This window comes from Condylostylus longicornis, unplaced genomic scaffold, assembly GCF_029603195.1.
Source record: "Condylostylus longicornis isolate FDR11 unplaced genomic scaffold, ASM2960319v2 ptg000010l, whole genome shotgun sequence".
Taxonomy (NCBI): Eukaryota; Metazoa; Arthropoda; class Insecta; order Diptera; family Dolichopodidae; genus Condylostylus; species Condylostylus longicornis.
In genome coordinates, this window is record NW_026577979.1 from 17964984 (window position 1) to 17985338 (window position 20355).

Genomic DNA, 20355 nt, shown 5'->3' on the forward strand with positions numbered 1-20355 from the left:
TAATAATGTATAATAATAAAACTAATGTGTGAAAATTCTAGACATTGTTCGAAATTCTGACTATACGCCAATTTGGTTGCAATCAATGGAAAGGTGAGTTTGTTTCTGTGAAAAGTAAATACGTTAATTAAAAATTTGAAATTAAATTGCGAATGTTAGTAAATAAGAATTAATTTTTTGACTACTTTAATTCATTTTATTTAAAGTTTGTGAAATCCCAAAGTGTGGTATGAAAGTAAAATTTATATTTTTACGTTTCAATTCAACATTATTTAACTTTAACGCAGTACACTACTATGAAATGCAAATACGAGTAATGTAAAGTAAAAACAGAATCTTTAACAGAATAAAGTTAGGTCAAACCAATGGTTTGTATTGTAGCACTTTTCCCTTCAACAAGTGAAAATTCTGCTTTTAAATACAGTCTATGTATCACACTATTAAAATTATTTTCATTCATATACAAAACTATTTCTAGGATTGCATATATTTAGGATGACGCATATATGCAGTCTTTGAAATAAAGCAAAAATTAATATAAAAAGGGGTTAACATAATGCTCGATTTTAAGGGTTAATTGTGTGAGTTAAGAAAAATAATTATATTTTTTAATGTCATGGAATTTACCGTTAACTTTTTGCGTTTATAGAAATTTGAAAAAGCTTGCGGTTTCGGAAATATAGGGTGTCAAAAGTTCAAATTTTACAAATTTCAAGGGGCGATAAATTGAGAGGGGGGGAGAGATGGAAAAAAATTTTCTTCTAACGAAATGAACTATTTGTTAATGTCTAAAAGCCCCTAAAATTTCAAGCTTCTACAGGCTGGGGTCTAGAAGAAAAACGACATAAAAAATTTGGAAAAAAAGAACTTTAAATAACGGTAAATTTAAACGACCATTTTGCTTTTCTAAAGTTTAACTATAGTATACTGCGCTAGGGGAAGCACCCCGCTGCCTTTCTGCGTTTGCAAAATTTCAAAAATGCTTATGGTTTCATTGCAACAAATATTTAAAAAAGGCCATTTTTAGGGTTTTGGGGGGGTATAACTTTTAGAGGGGGGGAGATAGGTAAAAATTGTTCTACGGAAATAAGTTTCTAGTGAAGATCTATGTACGTATTAAATTTCAGCTTTCTATCTTCAAAGGTGTAGAAGTTTTGTAAACAGACACACGGACAGACGGACGGACGGACGGACGGACGGACGGACGGACAGAGTGAAACTAATAAGCACTTTTTTCAAAAATTTTTTTGGAAAAGTGCTAAAAATTGAGAAAACCTTTTGTCCCGTATTAATTCGGAAGTTCGCACATTTTAATGCTACATACTTTTAATGAGGGTTGAGTATTTTTTTTTATAAAAAATGCAACTCAGTGTTTTTTTTAAGCAGTAAAATTTTTATTCGTAACTGTTATATCCAATTTATTTTTGACATAACTTCAGGTTAATATTACCGTTTAATCTTAAAATAATAAATTTTTTGAACTGTTTTAATGTCAATTGAAATCATAATGAATGTTGGAATTTATTATTTAAGTGATAAGCACTTTTGAGCATCACTCATTCATATTACTTATGATGTGCTTAACATTCTTTTCTTATTACTTATGGTGTGGTGCTATTGTAGATATTTTGCTCATGTCAAGTAAATTTTTTTTTTGTTTTAAAAAATTTCTTAATAGTAGTATGATTGTAATAATGTACTTACTTACATATATGTGCATATATAGGTGTGTATATTAATTTGTTTACATATGCAAAGGTGGGTACAATGTTACCTATTACAATAAATATAATAAGTATTATAAAGTCTACCACTTAATATTGAAATGTTTATGAACTCTTATTCAAATTTTTAAAATTTTTTAAATCATTGAATTGAAAATTGAATGATAGAAGTTGATTAATGTTGTTAAGAATCTGAGTATAGTCACTTAGGTGGATACAATATTTTGCAACGCAATTGACCTTCAAAATATTGTCAGCATAATGATGTGTATATATTTATATACATATGCACATATTATTATTTACATTAACACTATTGTGAACAAGGCAAATATTAGATGAAAATGTTCAATGATGGTTTAAATTTATTTGTATAGTGTTGAAATATTATGTGTTTGACTTATTTATCAATAGCACTATTAGAAATCTGTATATGTATATTTAAATAAAAATTTTCAATTTTAAATAAAAGAAATAAAAATCGCAAAATCAATAACAATTTGTAGATTATTTTTGATTTGCACATAAACACACGTATATTTCAGTAAAAACTTATAATTGAAGTACATACATATTTATATTTCATATAAACCTGATTAAAAAGAATTTTTTAAATAAATAATAAGAATTAAGAAAAAAATTTTAAATATTTAAATTGTATAATATGTATATTAATATATTGAACTGTGAAATTTACAATTTAATTTGTTTTTTTAATTAAATTTACAAGTAGTAGCAAAACAGTGAATCCGTGGCAACAATGCAAAATTACCAAGTTTACTTGGGAAAAAAAGCAAAAAAAAATCTCAGGTTCAAATTTATAATCCTGGCTTGTTTGATGACTACAATAATGTTAACAATATTTTAAAGTGATAAGATAAAAAAAAATGCTTTTTGCATTTTTACTAAATTCTGGTTTGGTAAAACATGATTAATCATCTATATTCTGGGAACCGTTTTGTATGCAAATATCGCATAAAATAATGTCTTTACTTCTAATTTCTAATCTGGTAGTCGTAGACGTGTTAGTTAATGTGATGTATACTAACTCTGATGCGATGGCAAATATCAAAATCATCGCGTGTGCTATTTCTGTAAAATTTTTCATACGATGTAATAGTCATTCTTTATCACTCGCGTATTTGCATTGGATAGGCCATCATGCAGAGTTTTTTAAGTTTAAATGTATAAAAAATATTAAAAAATCGCATCAGTTAAGCTATTTAATTAATTTTATACTAAAAATTTTACTCCATTAATTTAGAAGAATAGACGGCTTACAGAATATGAATGGATATAATTTTGAAAATGTTGTTTTACCAAAAAATTTACATATTAAAATTATTAGTTTTAATAAAACAAAATTTAAAAATTAATATTAATCTGAATTCCTCGAAAATAATTGATTTTAATAGGAATCGTTAGAAAAAATTTTGACTTCACTTTTAAAGTTTTAAAGTTAAGTTTTTTTAAATTACTTACATTATTCTAAATTACACAGTTTTGTCTTGTTACCACAGAATGTGTCATAATAATGTGTCAAAAATTAATATAAATTGTATTACATCTCTTAAAATCAATATCATAAAAGTCACGTTTGTCCCAAATTACTCATAGACGAATTTAATTAATTAATTAATATTGTTAAATAATTTAAGTGAATATATTTATGCAAATATAATATGTAGCTACATATAAAATGTATGTACATGTATATGAAAATATGTATGTGAAAGTATGATTGTTAAATTTTTAAATGCATAAAATGATTTTGTGCATCTAGCAACATTCATACAATAAATTTACTCAAAAATCACTCATAATTAGTATTCATTTTTTAAGAAAAAGATAAGTATTCGACATGGCGATTTTCAAGTACATGCATACATTTGTATGTATGTATATAAGAAAGAAAATGAAAATATTTAAATATGTACATTTATTTTAATTTGGATTTATAAAAAACCAGTTAACTAGTTGAACTTGATCCGGATTTCAAAAATTTATTGAAAAATATTTTATAATTTAATTATTAGGTATTAAATTTTATATTCGACCTCTGTTTTGCTTATAATCAATTGAGTGACGTATGATCAAAATGAGTGAGACACATATACATACAAATATAAAATTAGAAAAAAAAAATCAAAATAATAAAAATCAAGTTTTTTTTTATTTAGTTAGTAGATTTGATGTATTGGATTTGTTTACGGAAGTGATAAGCGAAATAGCCGGTTTGTATTCAGTTTTTTTCCTTTACGTTTTTTTTTTTTGTTAAATTGTCCATCCGTTAATGTTAACGTTAACGTTGTTTTTTGCAGTGTACTTTTCAAATTTTTCCGCTTTACTATCATAATCTTACAATACAGGTCACAATTTTTAATATTAGTTGATTTCGATTATTTTTTTTTTCTTGAAAATGTTGGAAGGTATTTTTTTTTGATCTAGGTAAAGTTGAAGGAGCTTTTTTTTTGTGAATCTGGTAATATTTCAAACAATTCTTTTGTGTGTTATAAAATTTTTTAATAATTTTTCTACCATTGAATGTTAAACTTATTTTTGAATAATAATTTAAGTTTTGATACGAATAACGATTAAATGGAAATTTCTTAAATTTTTTTTGTTTTCTAATTTGGCTTTGCACTTTAAAGTCTCTAATATCGAAATTGTTGATATACTACCAGATGGGTAACTAATTTGGCAGTGCCACGGTTTCCAGAATATCCAACTTCGAGAATATCCAGCCTCATAAGACTTAAAGCAGGGTCCAAAAAGCAAAATGTCAGCATATTCAAACACTCTATACACATCTAAGAGCGCTGTAAACGGAAAGGACATTTGAACATACATTCGTACTGGTATAAATATAATTTATTCAGTTTTCGTGATTATTTTAAGTATAAAGTCGTCGCAAAATTATACGAATGATAAGTCTCGGTGGAGCTTATTTTCAAAAAGAACAGTTAACGGAAAACTTTTTAAATTATTTTTTTTAATCGATATTGCGTAAATATAAAATTACTTTTGTTATCGAATGTTTTTGATCACGAAATTCAATTATTGTGAACATTTACGAAGTGATATCAGGCACTGCAATTTTATATACGTAATTATTTATTATGTATTAAATGTTTTCAATTTTGATTGCTGTGAAATTAAATTTCATGAGTAAAATATTTACATTTAAATAAATAATATAGAAATAACTTCGCTATCTTCTTTCTTTAAGTTTTTAATTATAAAAAACATGAATACACGACCAATTAATATATTTTCACGACTTATATTATATAATTGGTATGTATATATAATTTAGAAATTATAATCAATAGGTACCCGATTTAACAAATTTAATTACTTTGATAATAGAAAAAAAATGTGAATGTGATCAGCACATAACCGATCTCATTGCATATTTCCTCAATAAAATTTTAAAATTTCAACAAATCTACATCTAAAGGATAAACCACAATATTTTAAAAACTGTTGACAGCACTGCATAAATGACAATAAATTTTGAAACTAAATAATGCCTTTAAAATTTATTTAAAATATTTAAAATATTAGTTTACATTGATTCCTCCATCTTTACTTTGTAATTATAGCTTCTTAATTGTACTTTTAGGTTATATCAGTTTCTGATTATACACAGCATTAATTTTCACGCTGGCAATATGAAAGTAGATCTTTTAAAGTTGTTTAGATCTATAGGTAAGATCTGCCAATATGAACTCAACCGTGTTTATTATAAGTAAAAACATTTTCAAAATAAACACATGTTTGATTTTATGATGATTGATTAAGTCATGAGAAGTAATAAACAATTGGTTTTGAAATAATAAGATTATGTTTAATTGTTAGTTAAGGGTTACTATGTATGTACAATTAAAATATTATTGTGCTTTATCATCCATACAAGAGTTAATATTTATATGTAGGTTCGCAAATTTAACAGCAAGAATTTATGTCTGGTTTTCACGATAATTTAATTAATGTTATATTGTAAATTTAGTATCTTTAAAGTTTATTAGTCGGAGAGTTAAGTAAGTAAAACTTCTATTATTAGAAAAGAAAATTTATTTGTTATTTGTAAGAGCTGCTGGATCGGTAGTAGGACAAGGATTTTTTCGTCTGTAGTTTCCTTACAGGATAAGGCGCAGTCGGTAGCAAATATAATAAAGGCCTGAAACTAGATATAGGAAAATTTTAAATAAAATAATAAGAACTTTAAACCGTTTTTAATTTTTTACACCTCAGAAATTATTTGTGTATTAAAAAACTATAAAATTGAATCTAAAGTACAACATATAATAAAATTCATTATTTAAATAAGTATGAGTACACAAACAGACTAGTTCAAAATTATATAGTGCTTTTCTATAGACCTTGATGAATTGCATAATTTATTCGGTATAATAAACTAACAGTAATAAATTCACAATAAATGTGATCATAATCCGTTAAAACGCTTATATTTTACAAAAAAAAGGGGCAAAAAACAAAAGTAATAGTTTTGAAAACGATGAAAAGAGGAAGAACACAAAACATTTGATTATAACGCTTTTTTTTTTTTTGCAAAATTTTATAAAAAACTTATTGTTTTATCTCCCAATTATTGCATTAAAAGTGAAATATTAACATTCACTTTTGAGTTTTGGGTATTGCAGACTGACTGTTGCCAATTGTTAAGTGTTTCAAGATTATATTTTTTGTTTGTTTTGCTTGATGAATTAATTTATACTGTAATAGTCTGCTGAGCACGTGTTTTAAATTTTACAAAACGTAATTTAATTATAAAAATGTGGTTTTTAGAAACAAGCAATGAAAATCGAACCAGTAACCTAACATTTATCCTAATCTAGACTCATAATAAACTGAGCTATAAAAGCCTAAAGAAATTATTAGCAAATTGGTCTCCAGATTGCTAATAACAATAATCATGACATGATTTAATGTATTGCTTACATGGAATTTATTCAATTATCGTTTAAATCGTATTAAAATTTTGTCTATTATTTGTTATGGTTTGAAAGTTCTTCTTGTTGAAAAAATATTATTTTTGTTTGCCTCATGCGAGGAAATAAACTAAAATGGCGTCCACGTTCTTCTGCTTTCTACAAATAGTTCTCTACGAATTAAATAATGTAAAATGAAATAGGTGCCTTATCATTTCATCTTCTCTAAAATATAAGATTGTGGAAATTTTGTATAAATTTCCTGAAAAAGTTTATAGATTTTTTAGAAAATTGAATAGATTACTGGTATTGCCTCAAGTTATCATTTCTTTAAATCAGTAAAATCCTAATTTTTGGCATCTAAAAGCTTTGAAGCCAATTTTCATCTTATTCTTAAAATATACAGGAAGAGGCCGGCCGCATCAATACAATACTCAGAGAGTGTTATTTAAACTTGTAACTAGAACATTATTTTCAAATAAAAAAATGTTCTCAATTATTTGAAGGAAATTTGCTTCTTTCTGCCACTATTTCTGCTAATCATAAATCATTAGTTGGAGTAAATCTAAAATGTATTTATAACCATGTTGACAAATTACTATTTAATAACTAAATACTTCCATACAATAAATGTCACTGATACCGGATTGTAACCTTAATTTGTTTGCATTTTTGTACCACAAATTACTAATAAAATGTTTATAAAATTGTAAATTTAAAATTATTAGTTCTTCTCTATTAAATTTAACATGATTTATTTTATATTTAGTAATGTGGTTTTGTTGAAATTTTTAAAGTTTTTTCTCTATAGTAATGCAACATGAATGGTTTAATTTAAGTGATCAATTACGAGTAATTATAAATAACTAGACTTGCATTATCTGTTATTTAATTTTATGAACTTAGCTAATTTGTTTTAATACTTATATATTAAATATACGTACTTAAATATAAAAGTTCAGTCGTTCGAATTTAAATCATAAAATATAATTTCGGAAATTGTAACAAAGAAAATGATCTAAATAAACTTACTGGCTTACAAATTTCATGAAAATTTGCAAAAAAAAATTAAACTTGCAAGAAAAAGTATTAATAGCGTACGACACCACTTTGTCTGGTTAATAAATTTTATAAATGTACAGTTGTTTCTTTCGACCACATTTTCGAAGGCACTTTTTCAACTTAACAAATTTTTACTTCAAATCACTGAGCTATGGATATTGCGTGTCTTCTGTAAAAATTTATTAATAACTCTTGGATTTATTAAAGATTTTAGCTTGGCTTCCGTATCAATTTCAGTTTTTTATACAAGTATAAATGAGCACAGTAAGATTTTTTCTTAAATAACATATTCGATGACTCATTTGCTATTTTGCTACATAACGCATTTTTATTTATTGCATAAAAAATTAAAGATGACATTTGAGAAAAATTTAAATTTTTTATAGATATGAGCCGGTTTTTAAATTTTACATTGCATAATAGTTTGTATTGCATGTATAGATAATATAAATGTAATTAATATAAAAGTTTTATTAAAATAATAAAACCTTGCTAAATTTACAAAATCATTATTGTAAAACCTGCTTTTTTCTTTTTTTCAATTCGAGGTTAACTTTGATTATCATTAAAATGATAATATATTGGCACTTAATTACTATAAACAAGTTAAAATTGGTCTTTATTTTTTCTCACTTTCAAAGGAAAGAAAAGCATATAGGAAAAAGTGATATAAGTGATTTTGAAAATTTACGTTGTACCAAAGTTGTCAATATTATACGAATTCGGATCGCATGTGCCAATTAAGAAAGTTCAATGGCAATTAGTGTAATAAGAAAAGTAATTTTCTTATTCACAATGATTTGATAGCACTTATATTATTAATAGGTTAAGGATTAAAATTGAAAGTAGCATGTAAAAAAAATTTACAATACATACATGACCTTTATATAATTTAAGACTCTTATATGTATACATGTATATTTTATGTAACTAAGTTTAATATTCATTTAACACGAATTTGATATGAATATTTCAAACCCAAAATTCTTATATCGTATTTCAACTTCACTCACACGTCTACAATAGGTTTCTGATTCTAAAGTTATTGAGAAAGCAAGGCATACTACTCCTTTAATTTTCAAAAATATCCATTCATTTATATTGTTAAATTTATACCAACGTAGAATTTTGAGAATATACATAAAACCTTGTTGCAAAATCATTCATTTGCACCTAATTATGGAGTTCTTAATTTAAAAAACGAAGCAATGAACTTATGAAAATGAAATAATAAACAAGTAAAAAGTAAAAACATTTTACTTGATCTTAACCGACGGAAAATGTAAAAATTAGTTCTTGAAATATTTAAAAGTTACTTATTATGATTTTATGACTTGGCTAGGCGAATTCGTCAAGATATTCCACAAAGGATAAAAATTTGATTTGTGACAGCAGTGGTGTTTAATGTGTATAATTAGATTATAAATAAAGACTTCAGTGTCTTTAAAACTTTTAGTATTTTCGATTAAACTGCAATTTACTAGTATATTTTTTTTTCAAAGTATAGGCAAACGTATTAAATTTACTTTGGAATTCTTAAAAATTACAGGTGTTCGTTGATTACATATTTATATTTATTTTTAAACAGGAATATTCTTAATTAAATTTAATTATTATTAACTGTTTATTTAATTTAAGTGACATCCGCACTGAATAAAATTTAAAAGAAATTTTTTTTAATACTTTAAACACTTAAGCCAGTCACCGCTCAGTCACGATTTGTCTTGTTTACTTTTAAAATTAATTTATTTATTAATTTAATAATTTAAATGAAAATTCCTGATCGAATAAACCCGCTATACTCTTCTGCGAAGTTAATAAGCAACGATTCAAAATAAAATTTAAATTTGGATTCAAATACAAATTTGAAGTATAATTAGCAATAGAGTCATTGCATATACTAAATATCATGAATGTGGTACCTTTTTTATATATATACTATCAAATACATATTTTTATATATATATATAGATTTATTATAATAAGACAATAATTGTAACACGTTATTGATCTTAATTAATCATAAAATCTATATTTTAAGGATCTTATGATTAGATAAGAAGTTAGAAAACATTGTGTAGATCAAGTTTTTATATCAGGAAGTAGATCAGCTTTGATAATTAGCATCTGTAGTGCATATTAGAAAAACTTCTTCCTTTAGAGAACGGACTGTTCAAATTGATTATCTTTCAAAAATTATTAAATATGAATTCAGCTATTTGCTTCATTTACGTTAGTTATTGTCCTTCATTAGAACTATTTTTGATTATTTTATTTATATAATTGTAAGATTGTTAATTAGTATAAACTCTGAGATTAAAAAGCTAAAATACAAAATTATTAATAAGGAAATTTTAATTAAAAATTAAAATTCAATCTGACATTCTGACTTTTACAGGCAATTATATTGCATTTTATGTTATGTCAGCAAGGTTTCATTTATGACGTAAGCATATTAAAATTACTTTTTAAGTTTATGGATTAAAAATCATTGCGTTTTATTACGAAACTTGTTTTATTATAAATAGATTCATCAACGATTTTCATTACCAATCCAATAGCAGCACATTAAAAAAATATACAAAGTACATAAACAGGGTGTTTTGCATAAAGTGGTAAATAATTTCAAGAATAGTTCTTTGATCAATTTTCAACAAAAAATTTATTGGATGGAGATATAAATTGTATGTGCATTTTTCGCATATTTTGAAGACACATTTAACACGTTTTACTGCCAAAACTATGCGAGATAGAGGAAAATGTTTTATGCGTTAACTTTTAGAGCATCGAAAAAACCAAAAAAAGTAGTAACACAAATTTATAAAACATTTCGAGTTTAAAAAAAAAAAATTCAAAAAAAAAAAACTGACTTTGATGACCTTTATCTCAAACGCTATCAATCGCTTGTGAAATAAGCTTCCGATTGTTTTTTTATGTCGCACGATTCTAAAGTTATAAGTCACCTTATACGAAATACCCTGTATATATGCATATATCAAGTCAAGTATAAGTGAATTACGGGATTTGCGGATAGGTATATATAGATATTTTTGAGGATTGCTTATTGATTTTAAATTATGAAAATTAAAACGTCTAGAATCTTAATTTTTATTTGATATTGCTACTATTCAGAAAAATATGTATATATTCTTCAATATTAGCCAATTTGTGACCCTACCTTACCTCGCCAGTATACTTAAGTGATTTAATAGTTCCTTTAGTTATAAATTTTTATATGTTATAATCAATTTTATTTCAGAGAAGACCCTGTAGGGTCTTGAGAAGGCGAAAATGTAAAATAGGAATTCAGTATACTATATACTGAAATGTGTATTTTAATTTAAAATTCAAAATAAGCAAAGAAAATTCTCCTTTATTCGGAATAAAATACTTTTTATTTTTGCTAATATATGTATTTCGTGCGTTACATACGCACTTTATCAAAGCTGACTTTTTTCTCAGAAAAAAAATTATATTTCGGAAAAATTATCAACCATTTAAGAGTTTTTTGAACTATAAGCAACTTATTCAACTTACAGAATGAAATACAACATTACTACATTTTCCTTACTTAAATATTATGTTTATTTAGTATGCAGATGAAGTTGACATTTAATCAAACACTACATTGACATAAAAATTTTAGTCACATTACAACTTTTATAGCTTAATTATATATTGAAATGACCTTTTGAATGGATTTCGTAGACCACGACTTTATTGTTCTGTATATTGTCTATATATATATATATATATTTGATATCCGTAATCTTATGAACTTGAACAGAAATTATTACCGTAATTACCGTAAACAAAAAACAAGTTGCATTGTAAAAGCAAAACGTGTACTTGAAGGTTGATGAATTCAAGTCAAAAGTATAGTCTTGCAAGATATTTCTTAAAAAAGAAATAATTTTTGTTATATGTATGTATATTTAATTATTAAGACAATTATTTATAAAAATGAATGCTTAATTATTTCTTAATTTTTAATACAATTCTTTAAAAATCGAAAATATGAAAAAGATTAATAAACTTTGCCAATTAGCGTAATTATTTTTATGTTAAAAAATTTTTTGTAATAATTTCAACTGTTCTTAAAACTGTTTTCACTTTTGTTCTTAAAAAAAAGTACATTTTAAATTTAATTGTGTGTTCAATATTGTAAATGGGTTTGAAATTATTAAAATTTTTAATAAAAACACATTGACGATTTGTCTTAAAAATTAATACAAACAGCCGTCTCAAAGGCAGCTTTAATTCTTTAGAATTTTAAAAATAAATTTTTTATGCATTGTCATTTTATTTAAAGAAAGGTAATTAATTTCATATAGAAAATTTAATCCATTGAATTTTAATATAAAATTGTTAAATTAACATTGAATAAAAAATCGTAATAAGTGTATTTTAAAAAATTCTAAAATAAAAGTTTGATTTGTTTTACTTGATTTTGCAGCTCTTGTCAAAAGGAAATTGAGAGTTAAACTGGATAAAAGTGGAGTCTCTATAAGTACTCTATATAAGTACTCTAAAATACCGAATTTCACTTACTGATTTAGAAATTTTATTCAAAGCTACCTCTGAAGCGCAATTAATTGTGTATCAGTGTTATTATATTTGTTTAAGTTGAGTAAATGTATATATGTATGTGGAAAAATTAGTGAAAAAAAGCATTATCAACAGCATCGGATTTACATTCGAGGCTAAAACTGGTTTAATATGAAATTTCGATTAACATACATGTGTAAATGGTACGAAAACCTCAGTCTTTTAAAATTTCTACTATTTATCTTCAATTATACTCAAATTAGGCTACAAATTAAATACTAAATTTAATATATGTATACCTGTGCCCTTTTATTATTTTTTCATATATTTATTTCATCTCTCATTGGTTCAGAATATGCGATTTCTATCTATATTTGCGTTGGAATTAGATTGAGTCCATACTGCATAATTCATAAATAACATTTTCAAATTCAATATAAAAATTAGCTTTTCATTAATTTTATACCAAACTTCAAACTGATTTCAAAAGATTTTGGAGGCCATTCTTGTTATAAGGTTTGATTTCATTTGTAATTTTTGTTGTTTGTTCGTACAAATAAAAATATTTCCTTTGTTATAAAAATGAAAATCCATCTAGTCGATTATCCAAATATAATTCAATTTACTTTTTAAACTAAATATTCCAAACTTCATTTAGACCAAATTAAAACCATGATGAGTTCTTCCAATGCAATTTATTTATTATTCATGTTAAATGAGGGAATTATAAAAATTTATGTATAAAGAATAAAATTCAGAAAATATTTTAAAATCATTTTTAATTTTTGGTTTTTATTTGTCAGATAATTGAATAGAAATTATTATTATTCATTCAAAGAGAACTTGATATGAAAAAATTCTCAATTTTAAATACTTATAATATATTGTTTGTAGGTCATAACTTTATTTAAATATCTTAAGTTTTGTCTACAATTTTAGCTTCTTTTGAAACAGACCTTTTGATTTTGTCACGGAATTGCCGTGACACTAAAAATATTGTATGTATATACATGAATCCTTAGTTCCGGGACTGACAAAAAATTTTTCAAAAGCAGTAAACAAGTTTTATAACTTAATAGCTTTTAGAAGGGATAATGTAAATAATAATTCAGAAAATGGGTTAAAAGTATTCATTTTTAATTCCTTTTTTTTTTTTGTTTAAAAGTGTTTTGTATTACTTAATAATAGAGTATGTACAAGTTCTTGAGGGATCTTATGAATTAAACTGGTTTATTTTAAATAAATTATTTTACATCGTGCAATATTAATCATAAGGAACTTATGAAATGGATTCTTAGAATAGAACCTCAATGTCACGATCCAAATAACAATAAAAAAAAGACAAAGTTTTAAAATTAAGTTTTTAATTTTGTAAACAAAATTTTAATATTGTAATAAATATTTTATTTTGTTATTGTTATTTATTTATTTATTAACTTTTATATGCTAAACAGGTTAAAAAATAATAACTTTCATAAATTTTAATTCTGCTATTTAAAGAAATGTGTTATACGCAAACGATATTATTGTCGGATACAAGTTCGTACACATAAGAATAAAAAATTTTTAAATAGTTTTCTAGATTGTTAATAAGTCAATTAATATCATAATTGCGAAACGTTCTTAAAAAGATTAACATCAGAAATTAAGTACTCGTAATGGTAATAGAATTTAAAATGTAGTGTACTTTATCCGATTTATGAAAGTGTTGTGTTCCAATGTTATTCTTTATATTAATATTAAATTTCTGTACAAGCAGAATTGCGCTCTTTCTAAATTCATTTTGCTATTATGCACCCAATTTTGGCATAGATTTTAAGATTACAACAAAGAGCATTTTTTGCAAATCTAATTGAAAAAAAAGCAATTCTTGATAGAACTTAAAAAAACTGGCCTAAATAAATTAATGAATAATTAGTTAAATATTTAAATAATTTTTGAATATGCTAATGAAGGGTTTCGTACTTATATTAGATTAATGATCTCTTAAGAAAATTTATTCTGATTTATTTGCTCAAATATAGTACCAGTTGTATTCTTTTAAAATTGATGAAATAATAAAAAGTTTACTGACCAATTTAAAGTATTTATGTAAATAAAAAAAAATGTGTAAATAATCAATTGAACTTTTGAACTTTCCGTACAATTTTTCAAGTGCAATTCATTTTTAATATTTTGTGAATTGTTTTGGGAAAGAACCATTGTATTGTGTTAATCAATAATACTGGGTATACCTATTTTGCTTAAAAAATGAATAAATTATACAAAAATTTAATGGAAAATATCAGAAGACAATTTTGCTTCAGGGCTCCATAATATTCCATTGAAATTTTATTGTAATTCGTATAGAATTTTGATAAAATTTTATAAGTGAATATTTGCTTAAATTTTTTGAATGTGTGTTGGATATTATATAGGTATGTTTACGTGTTAATACAATTTAGTTTGTTTTTTGTTCAAATTATGAAAAATTTTCCATTTTGATTGGTGATTATTCAATTCTTTTTTTTTTAAGAATTTAATTTACTATTATAATATATTAAATGACGTTTTTCTCGACTTATGTATAATATAATGAAGATCTGTGATTGGAAAATTTTCAAAAATATATTGATAAACTTTTTGGCTTAAATTAATAAAATTTTTTCTGAAGTATTGAGATTCTTATTTCAAAAAGCTGAGATACGATTAAGAAGTAATCGCTTTTTATACGATTAAGAAGTAATCGTAATTTTTTTTCTATGGTAAGCCGTTATATATGGTGTACTATTTTAAATAATAAATAATTTTATGAATAAAATTCTTCAATTGAAATAGTATATTTATTATAAATGACAATAGCCTGGTCAATTTTAAATCAAAAGTCTTGAATTAGCTTATTCTCGAAATATTAAGAGTTCCATTTATAAATTTAATTGATTTCTTTACCATTATTTTTTTTATCTGCGCGAATTATTTTAGTAGCGTTATATAAATTTATTATTTCGCTTGTAAAACAAATAAAAATAATTGTTTGAGATGGGGATATATATATGTATGAGGCGCTCTATTATGTTCAATAGAGCTGTAATAGCCTGAAGAATTGTTCTATGTTTTCAAAATACTTAGTTTACTCTTCAAAACCAAACTTATGGAAAAATAGAGTGAAAACTATTTTTCCATAAGTTTGTTTTTGTTTTAAATTTTCTTAAAAATTAAATATTTTAAAATTTTAATCACAATTTACTCAAAATGTCTTTGCATGTAGGTCACTAATGCGCTGAGCGCCTCATATGTGTAAATAATATAAATAAGTATAATATATTTCTCTTGAGGATACATTATAACGCATCCTTATATAAATAAGTATAACTCTCAGCGACTAGTACATATACGTCGCAATAAAAAGTTACGAACAACTAAAGTAAAAGTTTGTTATTTGAAACTGGGTAAAAATATCACGAATCGATTATCGTAAACTTTTTTCAACGAGATCTACTTTTGCCATCAAAGGAAAAAACAATTTACTGTGTAGTTTGGGTTTTAGGACGATTAAAGAACATAATTTTCAGTTGTGTTAGTTAAGTAAAATATCGATAAAAAATAAGTAAAACAAAGCGGAAAAAACAGTTTTTTTATTTTAAACTTCATAAAATAATAAAATGAAAAAAATAAAAAAATGTTTAAAATATTTTCATTTTGTACTTATTCTGTTTTGTTCAAAGTTGTTTTACTGGGCCACTTATGTCTCAAACGTCGGTTTTATTGGGATAAATTATGTCCCATCGGTTCCCAATTCAATTAATTAATTAATAAACAAACATTTCAATTAATTTTATAATTCTAGTATCATCAAAGTAAAGAGTTTCCTTTCAAAAAGCCCGAACCAGATGATGAATGTAAGGGCAATTACAAATTTGCTTCGTATTTAAAATGAAGTAATGATTCAGAAACTAAAAGAACATTGTCTGAACAGAATGATCTTGATAATATCGATGAAGAAAATATTTTTACCTCAGTTGCTGAAATTTTAATTATCTTGTATCGCAACATTATATTTTGTTTGATCTGCCTCATTTATTGCAACAAAAAAGATTATTTCCGGAAAAAATTTTTTTTGTTTCTTATAATTTCAAGACAATAGGGATCGCAAAACTCAGAAATCCACTCTAGTAGTTATGCACATTTTTAATATATTCTCTATAATTTTTAATTTAAAATAAGCCTAAAAATATGCAATTCCCATATAATGATTATAAAGATATTTGAGTTATTATTAAACTTCGATCAAAATAAAAAGTGGCTCAAAATTGAAAAAAAAACTATGGGCTTTTAATTACATTTTTGAATTTTAAATTATTTTAACGTTTCATACTTTATGAAAGACCAAAAAAAAAGTAATTATTTTGAAAATCGAATCAAAAGTAAATTACAAACTTATATGATTATGTATTTCTTATACACACTACTTACTTCGGAGCTTATATGTATGAGTATGTTTGTAACTGAGTAAGTAAATACGTAATGACCTTTTACGTTTCATATAACAGACTTCCGCATATATGAGTAGTTCAATTAAAATCAATTTTGTTCTCAATTTTGTACTTATATTATTTTTTATTTAAAACGTATAATGGAAAACTAAATATCAAAAACTATCAGATGACATTTTAATAACATAAAATTTATGTTTTATTTTTTAAAAATTTATAATAAGTATACGTAATATTCTTTACTTACATTCAAATAGCGTTCAAATCTACTGTTAATGTCTATGATCTGTGACTATAATCACAATTAATGATTTGCTATTCAAGTAAAATAAGCAAAATAAACGCATTCATTATGTACCAACAATAAATTGAATACATACGTTTATCTTTTATGTTTGTATATATGTGTGAAACGAAATAAGTTTTTCGTACAAAAAATTAGTGAACCTGAACTTGTAATCTAGGTAGGTAGGTGATTTGTATTTCTAGCATACTGATGACAAATTAATTTGTTTTTTTTTTTAAATGATGATAGAAATTAGATTAAATTTGAATTATTGTTATTCGTAAAATAAAATTGATTGTTAAATTCTTATTATACATATGTATATATATATATATGTATATGTATTATGTATAACAAGATATTTTCTTATAATACGTACGTATATACATGCATATAATATTAAAATAATATTATTATATAATAGAAATTAAAATTATTTTAAAAAATTATTTTGTAATCTTAATCGAATATTTTTTCTAAATTTTTTTACATACATATACAGTATGTATATTTGAGATTATTAAATGATTCATTCAAATAAATAATAAATTTAATTTTATATACATATAAATTACTTGTACCAAAATTTTAACAAGTGCCTGTGTAAAAAATGCACTTATTAGTTTCTCTCAGTACATCTGTTCATTTAGTAAATTTCTATGCCCCACAAGTTTTAAAAGCACTATTTTTTGAAAATTTACAATAAGTTGTTAAAAATATCGAACTTAAAGGTAATCAGCCGGAGTCTTAAGTTTAAGCAGCTTTCGGACAATCATAAATAATTCGTTTCGTATTGTCTCTAAAAAATAATAAAATTTTTAATTTTCAGCAATTTTTTTTCTGTAAAACAACGAGCTCTCTGTTGATCTAAAAATGGATAAATAATGGTAAATGTCTTGTTATATGAAAATATAAACAAATTTGAAAATTTTTATATCTTATCCTAAAACTATGCAATAATCATTAAATATTAATATGAGACCAACATACAATGTTAATACATAATAATGCAGGTAACTAGGTATATATACTAGGCGTTCATATTGTAAATCAACGTTTCCACTCAAATGATTCATAATCTACATTATATTTTAAAAGCATTGGACGATGAACTAAGTTTCAAATTGTTTAAAAATCGTTGCACTGAATGTAAAATTTATTAAAGTCTTTTATAAAAAGTTTAAGTATGGTTTTAATATCGCAGTAGTACCGTCTCAGAGCTTTTAATACCTTTACATTGTAAAAAAACTGCTAAAGCTTTTGATGCATTTTGGAATACAATTTTTACAATATTAATACATACTTTGACGTTTGTTTGAAAATTTCAATTTAAAGTTCTGTGTAAATGTTAATTTTCAACAAATGCTACCACATCTTTAAAAACATAGCATTCTTATGCTGCATTTTAGGAAAAAAATTTAATAACCAGCACTTTATTTCTAGCACTTTTGTTTAATTGGTTATTTCTGGCAACATTTATATGACATGTATAAGAAAAGCGTGCTCGATTTTTTCGATACCTAATTTACTTTTATTTTACGTCTCCACTACGTATATAACGCATTTAGAAAAAGTATAAAAGGTCAAAAGCTTTTACTAAACTTTTTGGAAAGTGATACATTGTAAAGTTTACGTCGTAAGCGCATTATTGAAGTCACGCATTATTTAGACATTATTTTCTCCATCTAGTGAAAAAGCTTAAAAGCTCAAGTTTGAAGGCGGTTCAAAAAGGGTTGAAAATAGTTTCTTTTTACAGTTCGGAGTCAGCCATACTCGTCTTTCAAATCTTTCGCTTAGAAATGTGGTACTTTGAAAACCATCAGCTTGATAAGATTTTCTTAAAGTGAGGGTTAATTGTTTCATTCTGATTTAAATTACAGTTTTAGTTTAAAATTCGGATTCCTTTAAAATTTTTCATAAAATAAGCAATTTCTTCCTAATAAAGAATCCATTGAGTCACATCACTTTGAATTTTTAAGGAAAAATATTTAGGAAACGCATTTTTTTTTCTACATTTCATAAGTTTTTTTCTAAATTTAATATAGAATGTGACAAATGTCGTTCAAATAATGTATATTTTATTTATAGAAACTACATATGTACCTCATATTAAATAAACCGTTTTAAATAAAAACTTTTCTTTATAATTTTACAGAATGAGTATGTCACAGAGGGACTAAAAGTGCGCAAACCGGAAGGAAAAATTAACAAGAAAAGTTAAATATGAAAATTTGTTCTCAAACTTTTAGTCTTAATCAAATTAAGGCACTTTTAAGAAAGGATTTATTAATAAGACTACGGCAACCAGTAAGTAAATTTAAAGTAATAAAACCTTTACGAGTAATGTAATATGTCAACATCATTAAATCTCAGAATTAATATTAGAAATTTATACTTTGTTTATGATGTAGTTTCTCAATATAAAAAAAGATTTAATTTTGGTGGTTGGGTTAAACTTCTAACTTTAAACTTTTCTTTTATAATTGTAATAAAATTTGATTATTTCTTAAAATACTTAAAAACTTTATATCTTACAGTGGATGCTGATAGCTCAAATAATATGGCCAATAATAATATTCAGTGCACTTTACTCATTTCGGAATCGTTTTCAACCAAAATCAATACCAGATTGTCAATATCCAACCAGACAATTACCATCAAAAGATAATCTTTTACCATTTTTACATTCATATGTGTGTACGATTGAAAATAAATGTATGAATGTTACACAATATGAAGAAGTTTTATTGCTGGATAATGCACCGTAAGTATTTGAGTCTAATTAATTGATTATCAAACGAGTTATTTAGAATATTGAGCATTTCGCTGTGTTTAAGAAAAGTTTGATAATTCGACGCAATCATAAATGATATAAGATGAATTATTGTAAATTCTTAAATTATTTCCTTACAATTATAAAATATAATTATGTAAAAAAGTTTCGAAATATATAATTAAAATTTATTTTTTATTACAGGGCAAAACCGATTGTCGATATTTTTCAATTAATTATTAGCGATAATGATTTAGTAGATACAATTAGTGACTTACCAAATACAACAGATTGGGTTGGAACTGTACTTACTTTAATTCAAAGTCCAAAATTTAATGATATTCAAGGTTAATTGAAGCACATAAACTTTAAAAAATAATGATATCTAATTGTTTTTTGTTTTATTTTAGAAAATATATCGAAATTCGTTTCGAAATTTCCTCAGCTGAGTCAATTAGTGGCTGGGGATTTTAATATTAGTTTAATGTTTTCAGGTTTGTATACAAAATAATCCCAAAATTATATTATAAAATTA

The 20355-nt window shown here is 24.4% G+C and overlaps 1 protein-coding gene across 1 annotated transcript in view; it reads left to right on the forward strand.

The window, feature by feature from the left end:
- The window catches only part of LOC129618730 (phospholipid-transporting ATPase ABCA1), a 51870-nt gene that overhangs the window by 21556 nt on the left and 9959 nt on the right, over positions 1-20355 (forward strand). The window contains exons 2-5 of the mRNA XM_055533680.1: positions 19203-19354; positions 19585-19811; positions 20025-20167; positions 20231-20314. Coding sequence (XP_055389655.1) covers positions 19271-19354; positions 19585-19811; positions 20025-20167; positions 20231-20314 — 538 coding nt within the window. The 5' untranslated portion in view covers positions 19203-19270. The remainder of the gene's footprint in view (positions 1-19202; positions 19355-19584; positions 19812-20024; positions 20168-20230; positions 20315-20355) is intronic.